Here is an 18429-nt window from a genome sequence, read left to right as displayed (position 1 = left end):
CCTTCGGAGAGTGAAAATTAATTTTTCGGCGGACTGATTCTACTAGGCAATTATTTTTCACCGAATTCTACGATCCGTACCCCTGTAGGAAGGCCTGGTGGAGGCTAGGTCGTGCCGTTTCCTTATTCCACGAGAGTAAAACATTTCAAGAATTAAGGTTGAACATTTGGAGCATTCTTTCTGTCCAGGTACGTATATATGATTACTATACAGAGACAAGGATTCAAAGTCTGCTATCTTATAATGAGGTGATGTGAGTCAAGAAAACAATACTTGTCATTCAAGTCAGCCCTCGTGCATGTAAATATGTTTCTAGTACCGTAAACTTACATGTACCTGTTTGCCATCCTGTTTAGGTTTGGGCACGTTTCCAATTGCCATCGGCTGTAAAATAGCTAGTATCATAATGTACAGTGTACCTAACACTATTATAGCTTAGTCTTAGGTAAACGGTATACATTTGACGTATTGAAATAGAATATCTGAAAGTTTACTCTCACTAATATTGTGAAAGTCGCTTTATAGCTTAAAAACATTAGTAGTAACGAGATAGTTTTCTATGGCATTGGAGTTTTCTAATACATAAACAGTACTACTAGTATCTACATGTACATGTAGCTCTCACCTGCTTACGTTTCGATGCCTATATCAGATTTTTCAGATTCCAAGAGAGCATTACTGGTTGTATAAGAAAATTGAAATATCCTACTAGTATATGTTCTACCAACCTGATGAAAATGTTTTCGAAGATAGTCTTCTGTATGGCAGTCGACACTTTCAGAAGACTTTGCAATTGTCACCGACCTTATCAGCCTGTGTACTTGAATAGAGTTGTAACGTAGCGTCCGGTCGTTTTCAGGAAATGTGGAATAAAGCCGTGAGAGTGAAAATGAAATAGTACAAACAACAGTATGTGGGTATCCGGCAGGTTGAGGAAGTTAGTCATGAACTTCGCTATTGTTTTCCTTCGGCAGGGGGTGAACGGAAGTGACGTCAAAGTTAGACGCTTCAGTACTTACTACTTAGTAAACACTTCTGACTCGGTAGAACGTACTGCGCCTGTTTTACTATGTTTTCGTTGGATGTTTGGTCAAAGTTGCCCAAGAATTTCGCTCCTTGCAGACGATATCTTTTCCGACACAACTATAGTACATAGTGAGAGAGAAAGAGAGAGAGAGTGGGGGAGAGAGAGGGGAGAAAGAGGGAGAGGGAGGGAGAGAGAGAGGGGGAAGAGAGAGGGAGAGAGAGGGGGAGGGGAGAGGGAGAGAGCGAGGGAGAGAGGGGGAGAGAGAAGGAGAGAGGGAGAGATAGAGAGAGGGAGAGAGAACCGACCTGAAACTAGACGTTCTGCACTATACACTATACACAGTGCTATACACTACAAGTGTTTGTAGTTCCTTTTTAAGGTTCCTTTTTAGGCTTAAATTTTCACCTCAAAACAAGAGTCATGCGAACCACTCACATGTTTTGGGTTATATTAAGGAACTGTAAAGACAGATGTTTAATTTGTTAACGTTACACTTGAAAACTTTAAGGTTGTACCAATATGGGAAGCATTCACAAGGAAGCTTGTTCCACGGTGATGTAGTTCTAGGAAAGAAGCTTTCAGCGTGGAACTTCCTCCTGAGAGATTGGGTATGGAGGAAGAAAGGGTGATTTGCTTCGTACTAGTGGCAAAACGTGTTCTGGCCGAGAAAGTTCGCACTCCCTCTACTTTCAAACGTTTTCAACCACACTGTAAATCGTACAAAACTGTTGCAAAATGAGCAAATGTCATACTGTAAGTTGCAAAAAGAAATATTGCAAAACTATACCAATGTCCTGGAATGCCAAAATCAAACAAAAAAGACGAAATTGTAAAGAAATGAATTTGAAGAGTAGATTATTCGCCATACCATACTCTGTGCCATTTGTTCAACCTTCATGACCACGTAGATTTCATAATGAAAGCAACTTTTTTTGGCCAAACTTTTTTTTATTCGCACGCTCGCATCAGTTTTGGGGTTCTCATGGGATGTCATCCATATAATCAAATCAACATGGCCTAAAGACGTCTTCTGAACAAAAAACAAAAGAGGAGTCATTAAAATCTGCGTCATGTTTCATACCCAATTTAATTCTCGTTGCATAATTTCTTCAGATTGACATAAAATATCGCAACAGTTATCATATAAACGTAGATACATCGTTGCCTTTGGTTGTTTATGGAAACCGGAAAACAACCATTGAAGAAGGCACAGAAAGGCAAATCCAGTCTAGATTACAAACTGAATAAAAGTTTTAAACGGGAACTTTGCGGTTACGGTTATCGTACTGACTGTGGTACAAAATTTAAATATGTCGGTTAGCTAGAGAATCAGTCCACTGCATATATTTAAAGGCACCGAAAGGCATTGCATTGCAGGTCAGGTTCTAGACTACAAGTGAAAAATATATAACATGGCAAGATAGTCTTTGACAAAATACTATTGCTTCGAGTACAAAAATGTATGTTAAAAGCTGACAGTTGCTGCTAATCTCTCGGAATCTCTTTGATAATCACACATTTGCTCTGCATCTTTACCAGGTAAAAGTAGACCCAGTCTATCATGAAAGTTCATCTATGTTAATGTGTTACTAGTTACATGTTTAGAGTTAAAATTTTTGGTCCAACACAAAAAAAGTTCTCGCACCTGGAGCTTTCGACCAGTCACTCTTCATTGAACCGCGACGGGGGCCGACATCGTCTACCAGATACCTTTGACCCAGTGTTGACGTCACACTTCAAAGAAGCCACGTGACAAGCTTCAAATGGTCAGTCTACTGAGGAAGACCAGAGTGACTTGTCGAAAGTTCTAGGTGAGAGTACTTTTTTGTGTCGGACCAAAAGTTTTAACTTTAAACATAGACCCAGTCTGCCCCATTCATTTTCCACATATATTTACGCGCAGTTTATATACTACATTGTACAAGTATGATGTATATATACATAGCAACAAATTGAAGGCCACCTTTTCTAGGTCTGTGTTTAAGGCACTCTATTACAATATAATCTTTCTGTACATTTATTTTATAGGTAAAAATTTCACGTCGTCCGTAACAACTTAAGGCAGACGTGAAGGTTTCAGGGACCGTGTGTCAGACAAGGGTTCACCTGCTCACTCACTCACTAATTCACTCGCTCATTCATTCATTCATTCATTCACTCACTCACTCACTCATTAACTCACTCGCTCACTCATTCACTCGCTCACTCACTCACTCACTTATTCATTCACTCACTCGCTCACTCATTCATTCATTCATTCATTCACCCACTCACTCGCTCTCTCATTCATTCACTCACTCACTGAGTCGAGCTCGCTTGAAGTCTCCCCATGACTGTCTGTTTCCATTTCTCTCTATCCTTCATCGCAGCAGGCAGTTGACTTAGAGTCATTCCACTGTCGGCCTCTAGTTGCTTTATGGAAGTTAAATGTGGTCTTCCAAGACTTCTCTTTCCATGACTCGGGTTCCACAGTAAGAGTTTGTGTACTACCTCATCCTTTTACTCCAACAGTGGCCTACAAAACGTAGTCTCCTTTGCCGTATTGTTTCAGCAATCGGCGGTATGTTTTTGTACAACTCACGGTTTGAAATTCTTTGTGTGTTTTGTTCATGTGTTGGTAAATTCCACAGTGAAGTTTGATACTTGAGATCAACACAGTTAAGATATATATTTCACGGTTGACGGAAGCGCTACTGAAATTTTGAGGTGAGATGTCACACCAATTTTATTTATTGGTTATCGGATGTTTAAAATATATGAAGCGGCAGGGCAAAAAATAAAATAAAAAATAAAACAGACCTAGGCATCCTCTGATAGCCCCCTGAAAGCTACGATTGAGCAATGAACTCAACATACCAAGCTTACAAGGTATATAATTCATACAATGGAGTTTAAGCTTTTTAGCAGACCAATGCATTCATAGATGAAAGAACTAAATTTGTAGGAAGACAAAGTTAATTTCTTTAATTGTTTGGGCAAAAATATGAGCATTTTGGAGTGGATTCAGAACCTGAATCTTTTTTCGAAATCAGAAAAAAAATGAATCCCAACCAATTGATTAAATTGGTGTGGCTTTACTGTAATGATCTTAAGTATCAAACTTCACTATGAAGTTTATTATTGTATTTTTATGGCAATCTCAAAGTTCACACATCCTCTATGGCGATGTCAGCCGGAAGTAGAACAGAACAACATCCGGCTCCGTACATGGGTTCAATGAACTCCATGGCAACCTCCTCCCAACTGTCCTTCACTGAATCGAAAACGGAAATGACGTTTGTCGGCTGTCCCGAGACCCTTGAGCCACCCCCTACGACGTAAATGGTCCCGTCCAAGACTGTGCAACCTGAACACCCCTGTCCTCTCAACATGGGTCGTCCCTTTTCGTAGGTGTCTGTCCCTGGCAGGTAGATGTCAACGTCCAGTAGGTCAGTGTCGTACCCGCCCCGGTCGTCCATGCCGTGTCCACCGATGATGTAGATCTTGTTCTTGATGACCGCCATAGAGTGGAAGCCGCGACAAGCTGGCATCTGTGTTCTCTCCTGTGGGAAGTAAAAAAAAAGTTGTAAACCTGTAAACCGTAGAACATAAATAGGTGTCCGATGCAATTTCAGTGTGGAAAAACTTGATTTTCAATGAGTTTCCTCATTCCACTCAGGTGTAAAATGGCCCGGGTACCTAACTTCAGTTGGGGAGGTAGAAGGAGAGGGATGTCTTTCGATATCATGCCCACTGCCATTACGGCGTCAAAAAGGTTAGGGACTACTTTTTACATTTACAGCTTCTAAAGATTCACCAGACGATTACTGGCCTTTTTCTTTTATTTCAACATTTGACGCTAGTTGTGACGCTAAATAGCTTATATTAACGTCACCACTGGACATAAAAGGATAATCACAACATGAGACAAAATATGAAAAGGGGAGCGTCTGTTATACAGGAACAGAATTAGATTATCAAGATGATGTTATCTGTATACAGTTTGAATAGTTTAGTTTCAGATAATGACAGTAGTACTATCAGATAAATTGTTAATACATGTACATGATATCTAAATTTGAAATATTCAAGTCTATCAAGGATGCGTACACGCTGTTGGGTATAATTGGTCTTTTCACAGCGTGGACTTTGCATCAAATTGAATTTTAAACTACCGCTTTTTCAAGACATTAGAAATTAGGCAAAGTTGCCCTGTGTACAGTTTTTATTATTCTGAAAGCGAACCCTTACCTGCCACAGATCCAACTTGGCGTCGTAACAGCGCATGTGCGGAAGGAAGCCCGCTGGTTGGTCGAAACCGCCAGAGATGTACAGTGTCCCGACATGCACCGCTCCGGCAGGACAGTCCGTTCTGTTCGGCAGCTCTGCGATGTACTCCCATCTAAAAAAAGGAAGATTTCCAAACATTAACAAGGAAAGCGACCAGAGGGCAAGCAATCAACCTTGGCCTTCGTCTCCCCAATGCTGCCTCTCCAATGAGGTTATAGCCTCCTTGGTTTTCCCAAGACCTACTCATATACCAAAAAATCATAACAATCGATCCAGACCTTCCAGTTACGCTGACCACAAAAGAGACACACACATGCACACTCAAAACAATGCCTCCATCTATCATTGAGGTAATGATAACGAAAGAATACAAGAAAGTGACTGTCATGTCAGGTTCGGTTATACTTAATGGATACTAGTATCATGATATAGGCATAGCGACGGGAAACTAATAGTAATGGTGGTGGACTGGTGGTACACATGTAGTAGTAGAAGTATCCGTAGTAGAAGTAGTTACTGTAGTAGTAGTAGTAGTAGTAGTAGTAGCTATAGTAGTTGTAGCAGCAGCAGTAGTAGTAGTAGTAGAGTAGTAGTATTTGTAGAGTAGTAGTAGTAGCTATAGTAGTTGTAGCAGCAGTAGTAGTAGTAGTAGTAGAGTAGTAGTATTTGTAGAGTTGTAGTATTTGTAGAGTGGTAGAGTAGTAGTAACAGTAGTAGTGGTAGTAGTAGTAGAAGACTGATTTATTGAGCAAGAACATTACTGACAAAAAAGAGTGGGTTCTACTTGTACGTCTGATAGTTTTCAAAATCTATCCAGTTGCTTGAGTAACAGATTCCTATGTATCATTTAGCGAAGTGAGGTGTATCATTATTATACGTGGAGTGTATCAGTAGCGTTGTGAAGTGAATGTCTGACCTGTTGTCCTCCGGTATGTATCGCTCGGCAGTCCTGAGGATGGTGATGGACGTGGTGTTGGTGTTCTCCCCCTGGCGGCCGGCGATGGCGTACAGCCTGTCGTGGATCACGGCCAGGTGGTAACAGGCGCGGGGCTCGTTCATCGGGCAGATCTGCAGCCATTCGTGTCGCCAGGGGTCGTACCTAGGAAAAGACATGGGTGTAAAGGCAATTTCAGAGCGGCAAAACAAACAAGAGTTGTGTTTCAAAACCACATTGGCGATGCCGGATCATACAAATGGCAACAAAAAAATATTCTGCATGAGATCGCCAAGGGTCGTACCTAAGGCAAAATGTGTAATTTCAGGGAGGCAAAACAAACAATAGTGGTGTTTACAAAAACACGTCGGCGACGCTGGGATCATACAAATGACAAAACAAGAAATTTTCTGGGTGAGGATATCTGTCTGATATTGACATTTACTGTCATTTACCACCGTGGTGGAACCACGAACTGAGTGCGCCTGGTGTGGGCTGTTCTAGCGCCAACAATTAATGTCATAGATGTGAGATAGTTGCACAAAAATGTTAAAAAGTGTATGTAGATTAAAATTACGAGATTATTTTTCAATTGAAATATTTCAATTTTTGGTGAAAAAATGTTACATAATGGCCCTTTAACGTTTGTGAAGAATATTGCACGTAAAGAATATACAGTGTACAAGGCAAATAAAGCAACACTAGTCGAGACAAAGCCTTATCAACGTGTAAGTAAAAAGCCCGAGGACAAGTCTACGTGTCAAATAAATGCAAAGAGGAAAGAGGAAACAAATAAATAAACAAACAAACAAACAAACACCTGTATCCTGTAGCGATAGTTTCACTGTTTCTGTTCATCCCTCCAACCACCCAAATGAACCCGCCCATCACAGCTACCCCATGATGCTTCACGGGGACTTCGAGGTTCACCAATGTCTGCCACTTCTTCGTCTGAAAGTCGTAGAAGGACGCCAGGTCACTCGGTCTGCCGTCCGCGTGCGCTCCTCCGATAGTTACTAGTGAATTGCTTTCTGACCTGTAGTTGTCATGTGATGGATAACAATTTCGTGTGAATGTCAACGAATAGTACATTGTAAAAGAATCAGATCTAAAATCTTTGTCATACTACTAAGTTTTACTACTAACCTCATTATGTTCACCTTCGCAGAAGAAAAACATATCTTAGTTGTTTTTTCTCAGTCCCTTCTTCCTCTTCCGTTCAGATAAAGTCAATGACCTGGACCAGACGTCTGCCATTGATACATAATATAACCCTAAACCATAGGCCAGGTCTCTGCTACAGCACCAGTTACCATGGTGACAGACACTATGGACCTTATGTGTTTGGGGAAATAGAAGACGAAAAACACTTCAACAACAATATGTTTCCTTCTGCAACAGTAAAACTTAAAGGGCACTTGATTTTTTTGTTTAAACATATTGTTTTTGCTCAGTTTCTTCTTCTTGACCTCTGACCTCTTGACCTCTGACCTCTTGACCTCTGACCTGACTGAACCAGACTGTCTCTCACCATGGTAACTGGTGCTGGGTTTCATCATGTTGCACTTTTATTGTAGGAGGGATTTAGACTCCTGTCACCATATGTATGAATGTGTTTGAGTAAGAATTAACACAGCAGACCATATGCGAAGGTAAACATTATGCATTTGCTTTGCAAATGTTACTTTTCTAGTTTACTAACATCTTTATAATACATTTAAGAAAATAACAAAACATTCCACCAACCGGATCTGCGTTCTTGGTGACACCAGCACGGGCTGAGCGAATCTTAACCTCTGGTAGTCCGCCGCCTCCTTCAGCAGAGCCATGCATTTGGGATCAGTTCTCATGAACTCTGCGCTCTGGGGAAGGTACAAGTAACAGTTACAGTCAGCTGAATAGCAAAGTTCTTTTTATCACAACCATTTATTTTTCACTAGCCGACGTTTCGATGACCGTCTGTCATCTTCATCAGGGCAATTCTGACTGGCTTACTGTGCACTGACGCTAGATGTTACTTGGTGCATGATGACAGAAGGTCATCGAAACGTCGGCTCGTAAAAAATAAATGGTTGTGATAAAAAGAACTTAGCTATTCAGTTGTTTACCAACCTGATGAAATTATTTACGGAAGGAGTTACAGAGGTTGATATTAGACTCGGTGGCGTCGAATGACCAAGTGGGTAGCAGACCCAGGTGTAAAATGGCTACCTGACTTCGAATTGGGAGGTAAAAGGTGATGAAAGGAGAGGGATGGGCTCTGTCTTCCAATACCAGGCCCGTGGGTCATCAACCCATTGCCTCTACACACTCAGAAAGGCTATGGGACTTCTTTTACCTTTTTTCACTGAGACTGGGAATACCAAAAGCTCTATGGAAGTATGTACACTTTAGATAAAAATCGTGAAGTACAAAGAATAGTCTTGTGCATGTATGCATCAAGCTACAGTGCATGAGCGTTCTGTTTTTCGTTGCTTCACCATTTGAAGGTAATTCAGCACCAAGGAGATGTTGACTGCTGTACCGCCCCTCCCCCTCACTATGCTGCTTTTCGCGCGAAAGAAAAGCATTGGTATGAAAAAATTCAGGAGTCTGTCTGTATCTGTATAACCTGTATAACCACCATTCGGTGTAACACACCAGTATCTGTATCTGTGTAGCCGGTATGACCGCCATTTGGCGTAATAAACAGCTTCGTAGGCACGCATGCAGCGAAGCGGCAGCTGGTTATATTGCATTGAATTCGAACGACCTGTTACACCTAACCTTTGCACTACATAGTCTACATGTGTTACACCTATCATCTAACTGCACGTGATTCCTCATCTATTGTTCACGATTCTTAGCTATTTCTAAATGTTATGAACTTATAAATACAATGTATAATAATCTTAGAACGAAGCAATGACGTTGTGTTTAGTATCTTAGTAATTCTGTAATTTTACACATCTCTGGCTATAAAAATGGCTGTACGAATTTCACAGGTGATTAACAAATTTCATTTAATGAGCCATGACTGTATTTTTACGGAACTTGAGTCAATTGAAATATGTCATAATGATTATACATATAATTTACACATATTTTAGCTCTGTTTTGTATAGTCTATAGGGTGTAACGTTAATTGTGAACTTCGATATACTTTATGTGACGTACAATGTATTAAGGTGTCCTCCCTGGCTAATTTGGCATTTTAGGTTTCCATCGTTTTCTCACAAAGAAATTTAGAAAGAACTGTAGCTGTATTGAATATTGATACCTAAGTACAAAAGGGTTATGAATATGATTTTATAGACCATATGGATGACGTCATCACATTTTATTGCCCCAAATGTGATTATCTTTAAAGTTATAATATAGCACTTTGGTACAAGTAACTGAAATAAAATATATGATTTTCATGTGCATAATGGTCAAAGCTACAAACGTACGTTTGCACAAATTGATATCTACTAATCACCCGTAGTTACTAGAGAATAACTAGATTTTAATTAGGCAATTAGGTTATTCTCTAATAACTACGGATAATTAGTAGATATCAATTTGTGCAAACGTACGTTTGTAGCTTTGACCATTATGCACATGAAAACCATACTTTTATTTCAGTTACTTGTACCAAAGTGCTATATTATAACTTTAAAGATAATCACATTTCGGGCAATAAAATGTGATGACGTCATCCATATGGTCTATAAAATCATATTCGTAACCCTTTTATTCCCAGGTATCAATATTCAGTACAGCTACAGTTCTTTCTAAATTTCTGTGTGAGAAAACGTTACATGGCAGTCGATTTTATAAAACTGAAGTGAACTCACCTGTATGAACTGTACCAGGTCTGAGGGAGAAATGAGCGGGAAGCGGATGGTCTCCACTACTGTGCTCGCCATCTGCAGTCTGTTAGGCTCGTGCCGCAGCCATTTGGTGGCCACGTTGAACAGGTCAATCTCCGTACAGCCCTTCACTCGGTCACTGCCTGTTCAATACGAGAATGTAATCTGAGTATTATTTTTCATATTCCAACATGTAATCACAAGACGTGGTGACGGCACATTCAAGTTTTCAACTTAGGCCATGTTGATTTGATTATATGGATGACATCCTCCGGGAGCCCCAAAACTGATGCGCACGTGCGAATAAAAATAAAGTTTTGCAAAAAAAAAAGTTATTTTCATTATGAAATCTACGTGGTCATGAGGGTTGAGCAAATGGCACAGAATATGGTTTGGCGAATATTAGTCTTCGAGTTCATTTCTTTACAATTTCGTCTTTTTTCGTCTGATTTTGGCATTCTACGACATTGGTATAGTTTTTATTAATTTTTTTTGGAACTTATGGTATATTTTTGCTCATTTTGCAACTGTTTTGTACGATTTACAGTATGGTTGAAAACTTTTTTTTTGAAACGACCGAAAATTCATGCGCGCGCGGATGTCATCCATATAATCAGATCAACATGGCCTTATATTAATGCCGGCAACAAAAAAGGGGACAATACAATACTCATTTTCACATGAGCGAAGTGACGAAAGTCGTGTAAAGTGCCTTTCTCAAGGGCACAAGATCGGTGGCATGTCAGGACTCGAACCCGGGACTTCTTGGTCCCGAGTCGAGCACTCTGCCGCTACGCCATACGACCCCACAATCTGAGTATTAGATTTTTATATACACACAAGAGGCAGAAAAAAAAACAGAAAAGGTTTTAGATGCACTCAAAAGCGATTTCAGGGCAGCGAAAATGGATTTTCAAAGTCAACTTTATCTGATCAATCTTTTAGTGTATGTAATATAAGTAAGTTGGATCAGACCTATCCTATAGCATACTGATATCTGTGAGGTAATAATAAACAAGAAGCCATAGGTGACAATTCTCCGTGAAGTATTATATATTGCAACAAAAAGAAGTAGCCATTGGCGACAATTCTCTGTGAAGTGTGATAAATCGAACAAAGAAAAATTGTTTAAACGCGCGTCGGCTCAGTCATCTTAAGACGCAACAACCAATCAGAGATGCGAAATGCCGACAAATGACGCGGGATTTGAATACAGTCTAAACGGGGAAGGGCGCGCGATGCCCGAAATATTTTTGCGTCAATATTCAGCGCCGTGTTTCAAGAGATTAATACCGGGAAACAATTTCTTTTCTTGTTTTGAACGCATAAACATGCATTTACGCTAATCTAGTACGATTCAGGGTTACTTTTTATACCTGCCATGGCCAGATTATCTAAAGATGTGTGTATTGTGTGTACAATCTACAGAAAGAGAAATGTACATCAGGTCCGATCATCCGATTTTCACGTTTCGGTTTTTTGGACTCGGTTCATGAACGTATTTCGGTTTGGCTCCTGGAATGTGCGAAAAAAATGACTCCCGGGACTGTCTATAGGGAACACTCGCACATTCGCGGTGTATCAGGACAGCGCGACTGGTCGGCATTAGCGCAGTCCCTGCAATTAGTAACAGTTGCACATCAATCCGGCCGAAAGCATGATTGTGTAACACAGGCTACTTCTTCATATACCGGCTCATACTACAAGACGCCTTTACAACTAGCAAATCATAAAATTACCCGATCTACTAGTTTACCAGCCCCAGACCACATCCGACCACGAGGCAGAACACATTGATGGGTTGCTCAAAAATATTGTCCATGTTTACAAAGAGCTGCTCCACTAACACTATGGAGCGGCCCAACCCAAAAATATTGGCCATGTGTATAGAGAAGCGGCCAGCATGCTCGTTGCTAGGACGACCGGCTAGTTGCTACGTGACTAAATACACGCCGCCACTAGGTCGCCACAGCCGACCAGTTCGAAATCGATAGGATTACGTCATCGGTATTTACATTTCGTAATGCTGACCACTGACCACCCCACATTTCCATCCCCATCATCCTGACCGCGACTTTATACAACTACCGGTCACATAAACGGACGAAAACATTTTTAACGACATGGGGATGTTTCGAAAATAAGCATTTACTCCAATATCAAAACAGCTACGGTAAAAATAAAAAGACGTGCATCATCCCGGACATAATGCCACACCACATGCGAAATTTCACAGAAATGCGACTTACGGAAGAATGCGTTTTGGCTGCGAACATCTCCCAAAAAACTTGCCATCTCTTAACCATGGGCAAAAACATCTGGAACCACTTATCAAAACCACCCCGTATCTGCATGAAGTTCCACCCCCACTGCTATTCCAAACAACGCGTTTTTCTGGACCATTCCAATTCGCCTCGTAATTGTAGGGGTGCGTCTGCAATATTACATTGACCGCGAAAGCAGCAACGGCAAAAATACACATTCGTGCATCAACACGGGCATGCCCGCAGACGGCGTATAAAATTGCGTGCCGATTACACAAAGAGAACCCAGTATTTTGACTGCGAACACGAAAAATCAGCCGATCACAACACTCCGTCCGGAGGTCCTGACCTCCTTCACGGAGTAAAAAATGCGATGTCACTGACGAAAACGGTTGCATGTTTCATATCGTAGGCTCGTTTTAGTTTTTTATGGGTTGTACCGCAGAAAAAAGGAAGTCATCGCGTAGCTTATTTTGAGGCTATTTCAAACGATTCAAGTATGAAATAATTATATATAATGACGGAAATGTGTTAAGAAATGGCAGTAAATGTCAATATCACAGAGATTTCCTCATCCAGAATATTTTTCTTTGTTTTGCCACTCTGAAGTTGCATTGGGTGCCTTAGTTGTAAGGTAAAGATTTATCTAAGCATTTTTTTCTTCTCATTTAGCAGTAGCGGTTCATATCACCCTATCTTATCCAACAAGACTCACCAAGATAGAAACAAAGCTTCTCGATGTTTAAAGTGAAGAATGCCGGTGTCTTTGAGACGTCGGAGAAGTTCTTAAGAATATAGGAATCCGCGTCATTTTCCACACACGTGAGGTGGTATCTCTCCGCAATGTACAGGATGTCTATACACGTGTCTAGAGAAATTTCTCTGATGACAAAGTTCTGACAAACCCCCATGAGACCCATGATCTGAAACCTGCTAGCCGCGTCCAAAACATCCTGTACGTCCTGTACGTTCACCTCGATCTTTCCCGTGTACACGAAGTCGATGACTTTTCTCATGATCTGTTCGGACACGTCGTGGATTCGCACCGTCGCGGCCGAGCGTTCCAAAAACTCCTGGTTGAACATTGACTTGAAGTAGACGCTAACGGACGCCATGACGGCACGGTGGACGGGAAAAGACGCATCGCCCACGAGGAGAGTGACATCACAGAGGTCGGTTTGGTTCCTCAAACGGCGGAACCCCTGTAAGACATAGTCGCCGTGAGTTGTGACCGTAAAGTTCCGGGAGTTCCTACGGCCCCCGTTCTGCACGTCGCCGTCAGAGTTGTCCTCTTGGCTCTCCCAGCGAATGACGTGTTTGATGACCCGTTTGGGCGGCACGCCGGGCCGGGACGTCCCGATCATCATCCCATCTTTAGGGAAACCAGCGGCCATCGGTTCCCGACTCAACATCAGTTCAAGTTTACCTAAAACAAAATCGGCAAGGCATCAGTTCTGCTGTAGAAATATAGATTGAACTGGAAATGTAACTTTTTTTTATAATTATTTTTAATCCAACATGTAATCACCAGACGTGGTGACGACACACTCAAGTTTCTTCAACTTATATTAATGCCGCCACCAACACAGGGGACAAATACATGACAGGACAATAGTCATTTACACCTGAGCTAAGTAAGGAAGCCTTTCCCAAGGGCACATGCAAGATCGGTGGCATGTCAGGACTCGAACACGGGACTTAGTTCCGAGTCGCGAACTCTGCCGCTACGCCACGCGACCCCGCGAATGTAACATCTGCAAAGCAAATGCATAATGCTAACCTTTGTATGGTCTATCCTAACAAACTAGATGTACTGCTTTATTTATTCTTACCCAAACAAATTTAATCTCCGGCGGCAACGCTGTAACTTATGCTCACGGTCTTCTTGCATCACAGTTTATTTCACAGATTGATATTACTATCGTAGATAACTGGACGATATAATTTATTTTTTTCGAGTTTTTTTTCAATCCATGATAAAAAGTTTCAAGACAAAAAGAAATACATTGTCCCGTATAGCTCTATAACATCGTTCCTATGATAAATCACAAGTAAGAGTAGCCTCTACAAGCTAGGCTTCAGAAGAGACTGGAAAGAGTTGAAATTGCTCAAATTGATATACAACATTGCAGGGGTCTGCTAAAGGAGTACAGACGCGCAAGCTGTAAATGAACAATAAAAAAAATGTCATGTACTCTTCAGCGGACCAACTCTAGCCTCTACCAGGCTTGGGGAGGCGGCTGGAAAGAGTAGAAATCGGCCAAATAGAGAGATAAGCATGCCAAGGGAGTTTGTCCGTTGAGAGAACAGTTCGCCGCACCCTCTCTATTTGGCCAATTTCTACTCTTTCCAGCCGCCTCCCCAAGCCCGGTAGAGGCTAGACTAACTCCCCTGGCATGTTATCTGTCTATTAATATTTGGATACCGTTGAATACCTACTCTATCCGAACTCTTCTGAAGCCTGATAGAGGCTATATAAGCGCAAGAACGATTCTGCTTTTCAGTCGAGAGCCTCTTCCGGGGTTGCACAATAATTTACCACGAAACATGTCAGGTGTGTCCGTGTTTACCAAACACGCCGACCTGTCATCAACATAGGCAATGACCCGTAAACACATCGTGGAACGTCTGCCACACACAGCCGCCACCAAGAAAAACCTGTTCATTACACACAAGATTTCACCCGACATTTAGATAGTACGGGCAACAGAAATTTGGTACTAGTACTGATTTAAGCTTCGTTTTATAGTAACTTTTGCGCCAAAGTAGAGTCTAGAAAGAACCTAACAAATGCTCCATTGCGGCCTATTTTAGGCTCGCGTAGTATAGATATCGAGGAAGTAAATACCCGCATGCCAAAAAAACACAATTGCATCAGCTAAGCTCTTTTCAATGTCCCGTATTGATTATGAACATAACTACTGATCATATGGCGACTATAGGTTTCAATATTCTAATTCCCACAGACTTCATACTTAAGATTTTCCCCCGTCCCAGGCACTATGATAAGTCTCATAGTCTGCATTCCAGGTTGCCAAACAAGTATTACAGATTGAAACTATTAAGACTTTTCAACACGTAAATGTATGTATGGTAGCTCGTACTAGCTACAGCAACGGACACTGGGGCAAAACTAGACAGCACGAAGCAGCATACGAGACATTTAATTGCTATCACTTCCGATTTCTTCGGAAAGGAATTCGGAACACAGGACGGAAGTCATCCGAAAGTCTATGTGCTTTAGTAAACTACTAGTGTGCGGCTTTGAGGAATCCAACTGCTAACTTCCGTCTCTATAGTATTGTAACCGTAATATTTGTGAGAATTACCGAAGACGAGATAGGTGTTTCACGTATGTATCAGTGTACATATTATACGGCCTTACCTGTCCTTGTTCACATTGGGGTCATATATAATTGTCTGGCTCACTTCCTGGTTCCGTCTTTGAGTCGGACCAAGAATTCCAAGTCTCTGGGTTGAACGTATGTCGAAATTGTCCAACATTTAAGTGTGACGACACAGGTGATTGGTACAGAAGTGACCTCGGGTGAAAATGGCCGTGGAGTCGTCCAACCTGTCATCGTGGCACAATGCCTTTTTAGGATCCTCTCTTCTTACGTATTGTTGCAACTGGTAACCTGGGAGAAACCATTTCAAATGTAGGTAACGTAGATTGTGAACAATATTATGTAATCATTGCAGTGAATTCTTGTATTGTGTGTAATACGGTATTTTCTTGTAACTATTAAAATTATGCTTACTAAACTTTTGATATCTAATATTGTATGCCCTTGCGCTGGTTTCAAAAATTTGTAAACTGACTGCAATTCAGTGACATTTTCACTGCGAAACTTCAAGGAATTTTTCTTGGGTCTTAAGTAATTCTAACGAAACAGAAAAGTTCTTTTAGTCCTACTCGACACTTTTTGAGCGTTAGATTTCATATTGTAAAAAAAAGTTTATGGAATCTGCATACCAATTTTTGGTATCTCCCCCTAGCACATAATGGTATCGGCGGACCCAACTATCGCGAGATTTTAGCAGACTAAACGAGACTTCCGCATTGGCACGAGGGAGAGTTTGAAAATGTGTAGATTTTTGGTTGTCGATTAAAAAGGCTGAACTTTAACTAGGATGTCAACCAGTGGTTCTGTCTCAAAGGTAAGGCAGCAAAAGAGATTTGAGTTAAACAAAAGGATTATCAGTTTTCGCTTGCATTTATTTGCAAGCTACAGCACATAAGAGGGGAGGGGGGCAAGTGGTAAAGTTTTGAAAGATCATATTATGTGAATGTGTAACTAATAAAAAGAAATAACAATAAAACTTGTCGTGCATTTCAGGCCTGTTTTGTCTTCAAACCTAAAAGTGGTAAAAGGAAGAAGAAGCTGAACCCTGGTAAGGCGGCACTTTATACTAAAATACATACATTTATTTTTCAAATTTATTGACACTTATCTGTAAGACTTGTTTGTTTGTTTCGCATAACCGGTAAACCGCCTTTAGGCGTAACACACCAGTTTTGTACATGTACAAGCTGTGTAAGACCGGACTGTAAGGCTAGCCGTGGCGACTCTTGACTCGGGCTTACATTGCATTACCCTCAGCAAGAGTCGTGGAAAGATCCATTGGCAGAACTGCACATTTCCCGTTGGCTGCTCGATGCTCCGTTTTTGACCCGGTTTTTTGCTGTCCCGAGCTTCCCTACAATATAACTCCACAATTGGCCGGGTTGCCGATGTTCAGATCGGCCTAAATATTCCACAGCGCGACGGGAAAGTACTAAAATAGCTAGTCGGTACATCCGCGCCGCCATTTTGGATATAGTCGGGAATGTCCGCTACCGCCGTCGGGAACGCTCGGTAGCGCCACGATTACCGAAGCGGGACCGAAAACTCTCCGATCATAACCGGAAAGCCTACCGAGCGTTCCCGACGGCGGTAGCGGACATTCCGGACTATATCCAAAATGGCGGCGCGGATGTACCGACTAGCTATTTTAGTACTTTCCCGTCGCGCTGTGGAATATTTAGGCCGATCTGAACATCGGCAACCCGGCCAATTGTGGAGTTATATTGTAGGGAAGCTCGGGACAGCAAAAAACCGGGTCAAAAACGGAGCATCGAGCAGCCAACGGGAAATGTGCAGTTCTGTCAATGGATCTTTCCACGACTCTTGCTGAGGGTAATGCAATGTAAGCCCGAGTCAAGAGTCGCCACGGCTAACTGTAAGGCTAGAACCACTCACACCACCAGGCAGGTCCCCTACTCTTCTCGATTAAAGTGTGGTGGGTTCTTTAACGTACGTGGGGTGTGGCTCTCCCCAAACACGGGACCTCCATTTAACGTCCTATCCGAGGGACGTCCCTAACTGAAGCTATAGGTACTCATTTCCACGTGAGTGAAGTGAGGAATGTCGTGTAAAGTGCATTTCCTAAGGGCACAAGTTCGGTGACTTGGGCAGGATTCGAACCCGCGACCTCTTGGGTGTGAGTCGAACGCGCTTCCGACTGCGCCACACCACCACACGACTTAAAATGATTTAAAACACTTGTCTTTCAGCTGACTACTTTGTTGATGAAACTGGTGCCAAGACAGATGCAACAAGAGCAAGATGTGAAACATATCAAATCTTATGGGAAGATATGAACAAGGACATAGAAGTAAGTATTAAACAATAAATGTTAATATCAAAGATAAAAGCAGAATATCCATCTATCCCAATATGACACAAACTTTTGCTATATTTTAGTCTAATACTAGTAATAATAGTAGTACTGTCAAGTGTCAACTTTTGATATACTAGTAAGAACTAGAAAGGCCAATATTTGCTTTGGAGCAAATATAGCGATGGGTTCACCACATTTTACGACATGGCAGGAAAAGAATAAGAAACACAAGGGAAAACTAGAAAGGCCAATATTTGCTTTGGAGCAAATATAGCGATGGGTTCACCACATTTTACGACATGGCAGGGAAAGAATGAGAAACACAAGGGAAAACAATGATTTACATTGATATAACTATAATATGAAGTAACATACAACTAAAACAACAGTTGGATAGCTATTCCCTACTTTATTGGTTAGGATTTTTAATTGCATAAT

At 41.4% G+C, this 18429-nt stretch overlaps 2 protein-coding genes across 2 annotated transcripts in view; one reads left to right on the top strand and one right to left on the bottom strand.

Annotated features, from left to right (window-relative positions):
* Positions 1 to 4084: 4084 nt before the first annotated feature.
* LOC109485181 (kelch-like protein 9) lies at positions 4085 to 15968 on the bottom strand. Its single transcript, XM_019788637.1, has 8 exons — positions 15713 to 15968; positions 13043 to 13753; positions 10049 to 10206; positions 7977 to 8092; positions 7051 to 7266; positions 6213 to 6395; positions 5258 to 5408; positions 4085 to 4569 (listed from the first exon to the last, which is right to left on the bottom strand). The coding sequence occupies exons 2-8, from the start codon at positions 13737 to 13739 to the stop codon at positions 4174 to 4176; spliced, it is 1917 nt and encodes a 638-aa protein (XP_019644196.1). The 5' UTR covers positions 13740 to 13753; positions 15713 to 15968; the 3' UTR covers positions 4085 to 4173.
* A 364-nt stretch (positions 15969 to 16332) lies between these two features.
* The window catches only part of LOC109485182 (origin recognition complex subunit 3-like), a 22159-nt gene continuing 20062 nt past the window's right edge, over positions 16333 to 18429 (top strand). Inside the window, 3 exon segments of the mRNA XM_019788638.1 lie at positions 16333 to 16488; positions 16668 to 16722; positions 17885 to 17985. Coding sequence (XP_019644197.1) covers positions 16333 to 16488; positions 16668 to 16722; positions 17885 to 17985 — 312 coding nt within the window.

The sequence above is a fragment of the Branchiostoma belcheri genome, unplaced genomic scaffold (genome assembly GCF_001625305.1).
Source record: "Branchiostoma belcheri isolate BF01 breed outbred unplaced genomic scaffold, Haploidv18h27 scaffold73, whole genome shotgun sequence".
Taxonomy (NCBI): domain Eukaryota; kingdom Metazoa; phylum Chordata; class Leptocardii; order Amphioxiformes; family Branchiostomatidae; genus Branchiostoma; species Branchiostoma belcheri.
This window is presented reverse-complemented; position numbering and strand designations above follow the sequence as displayed.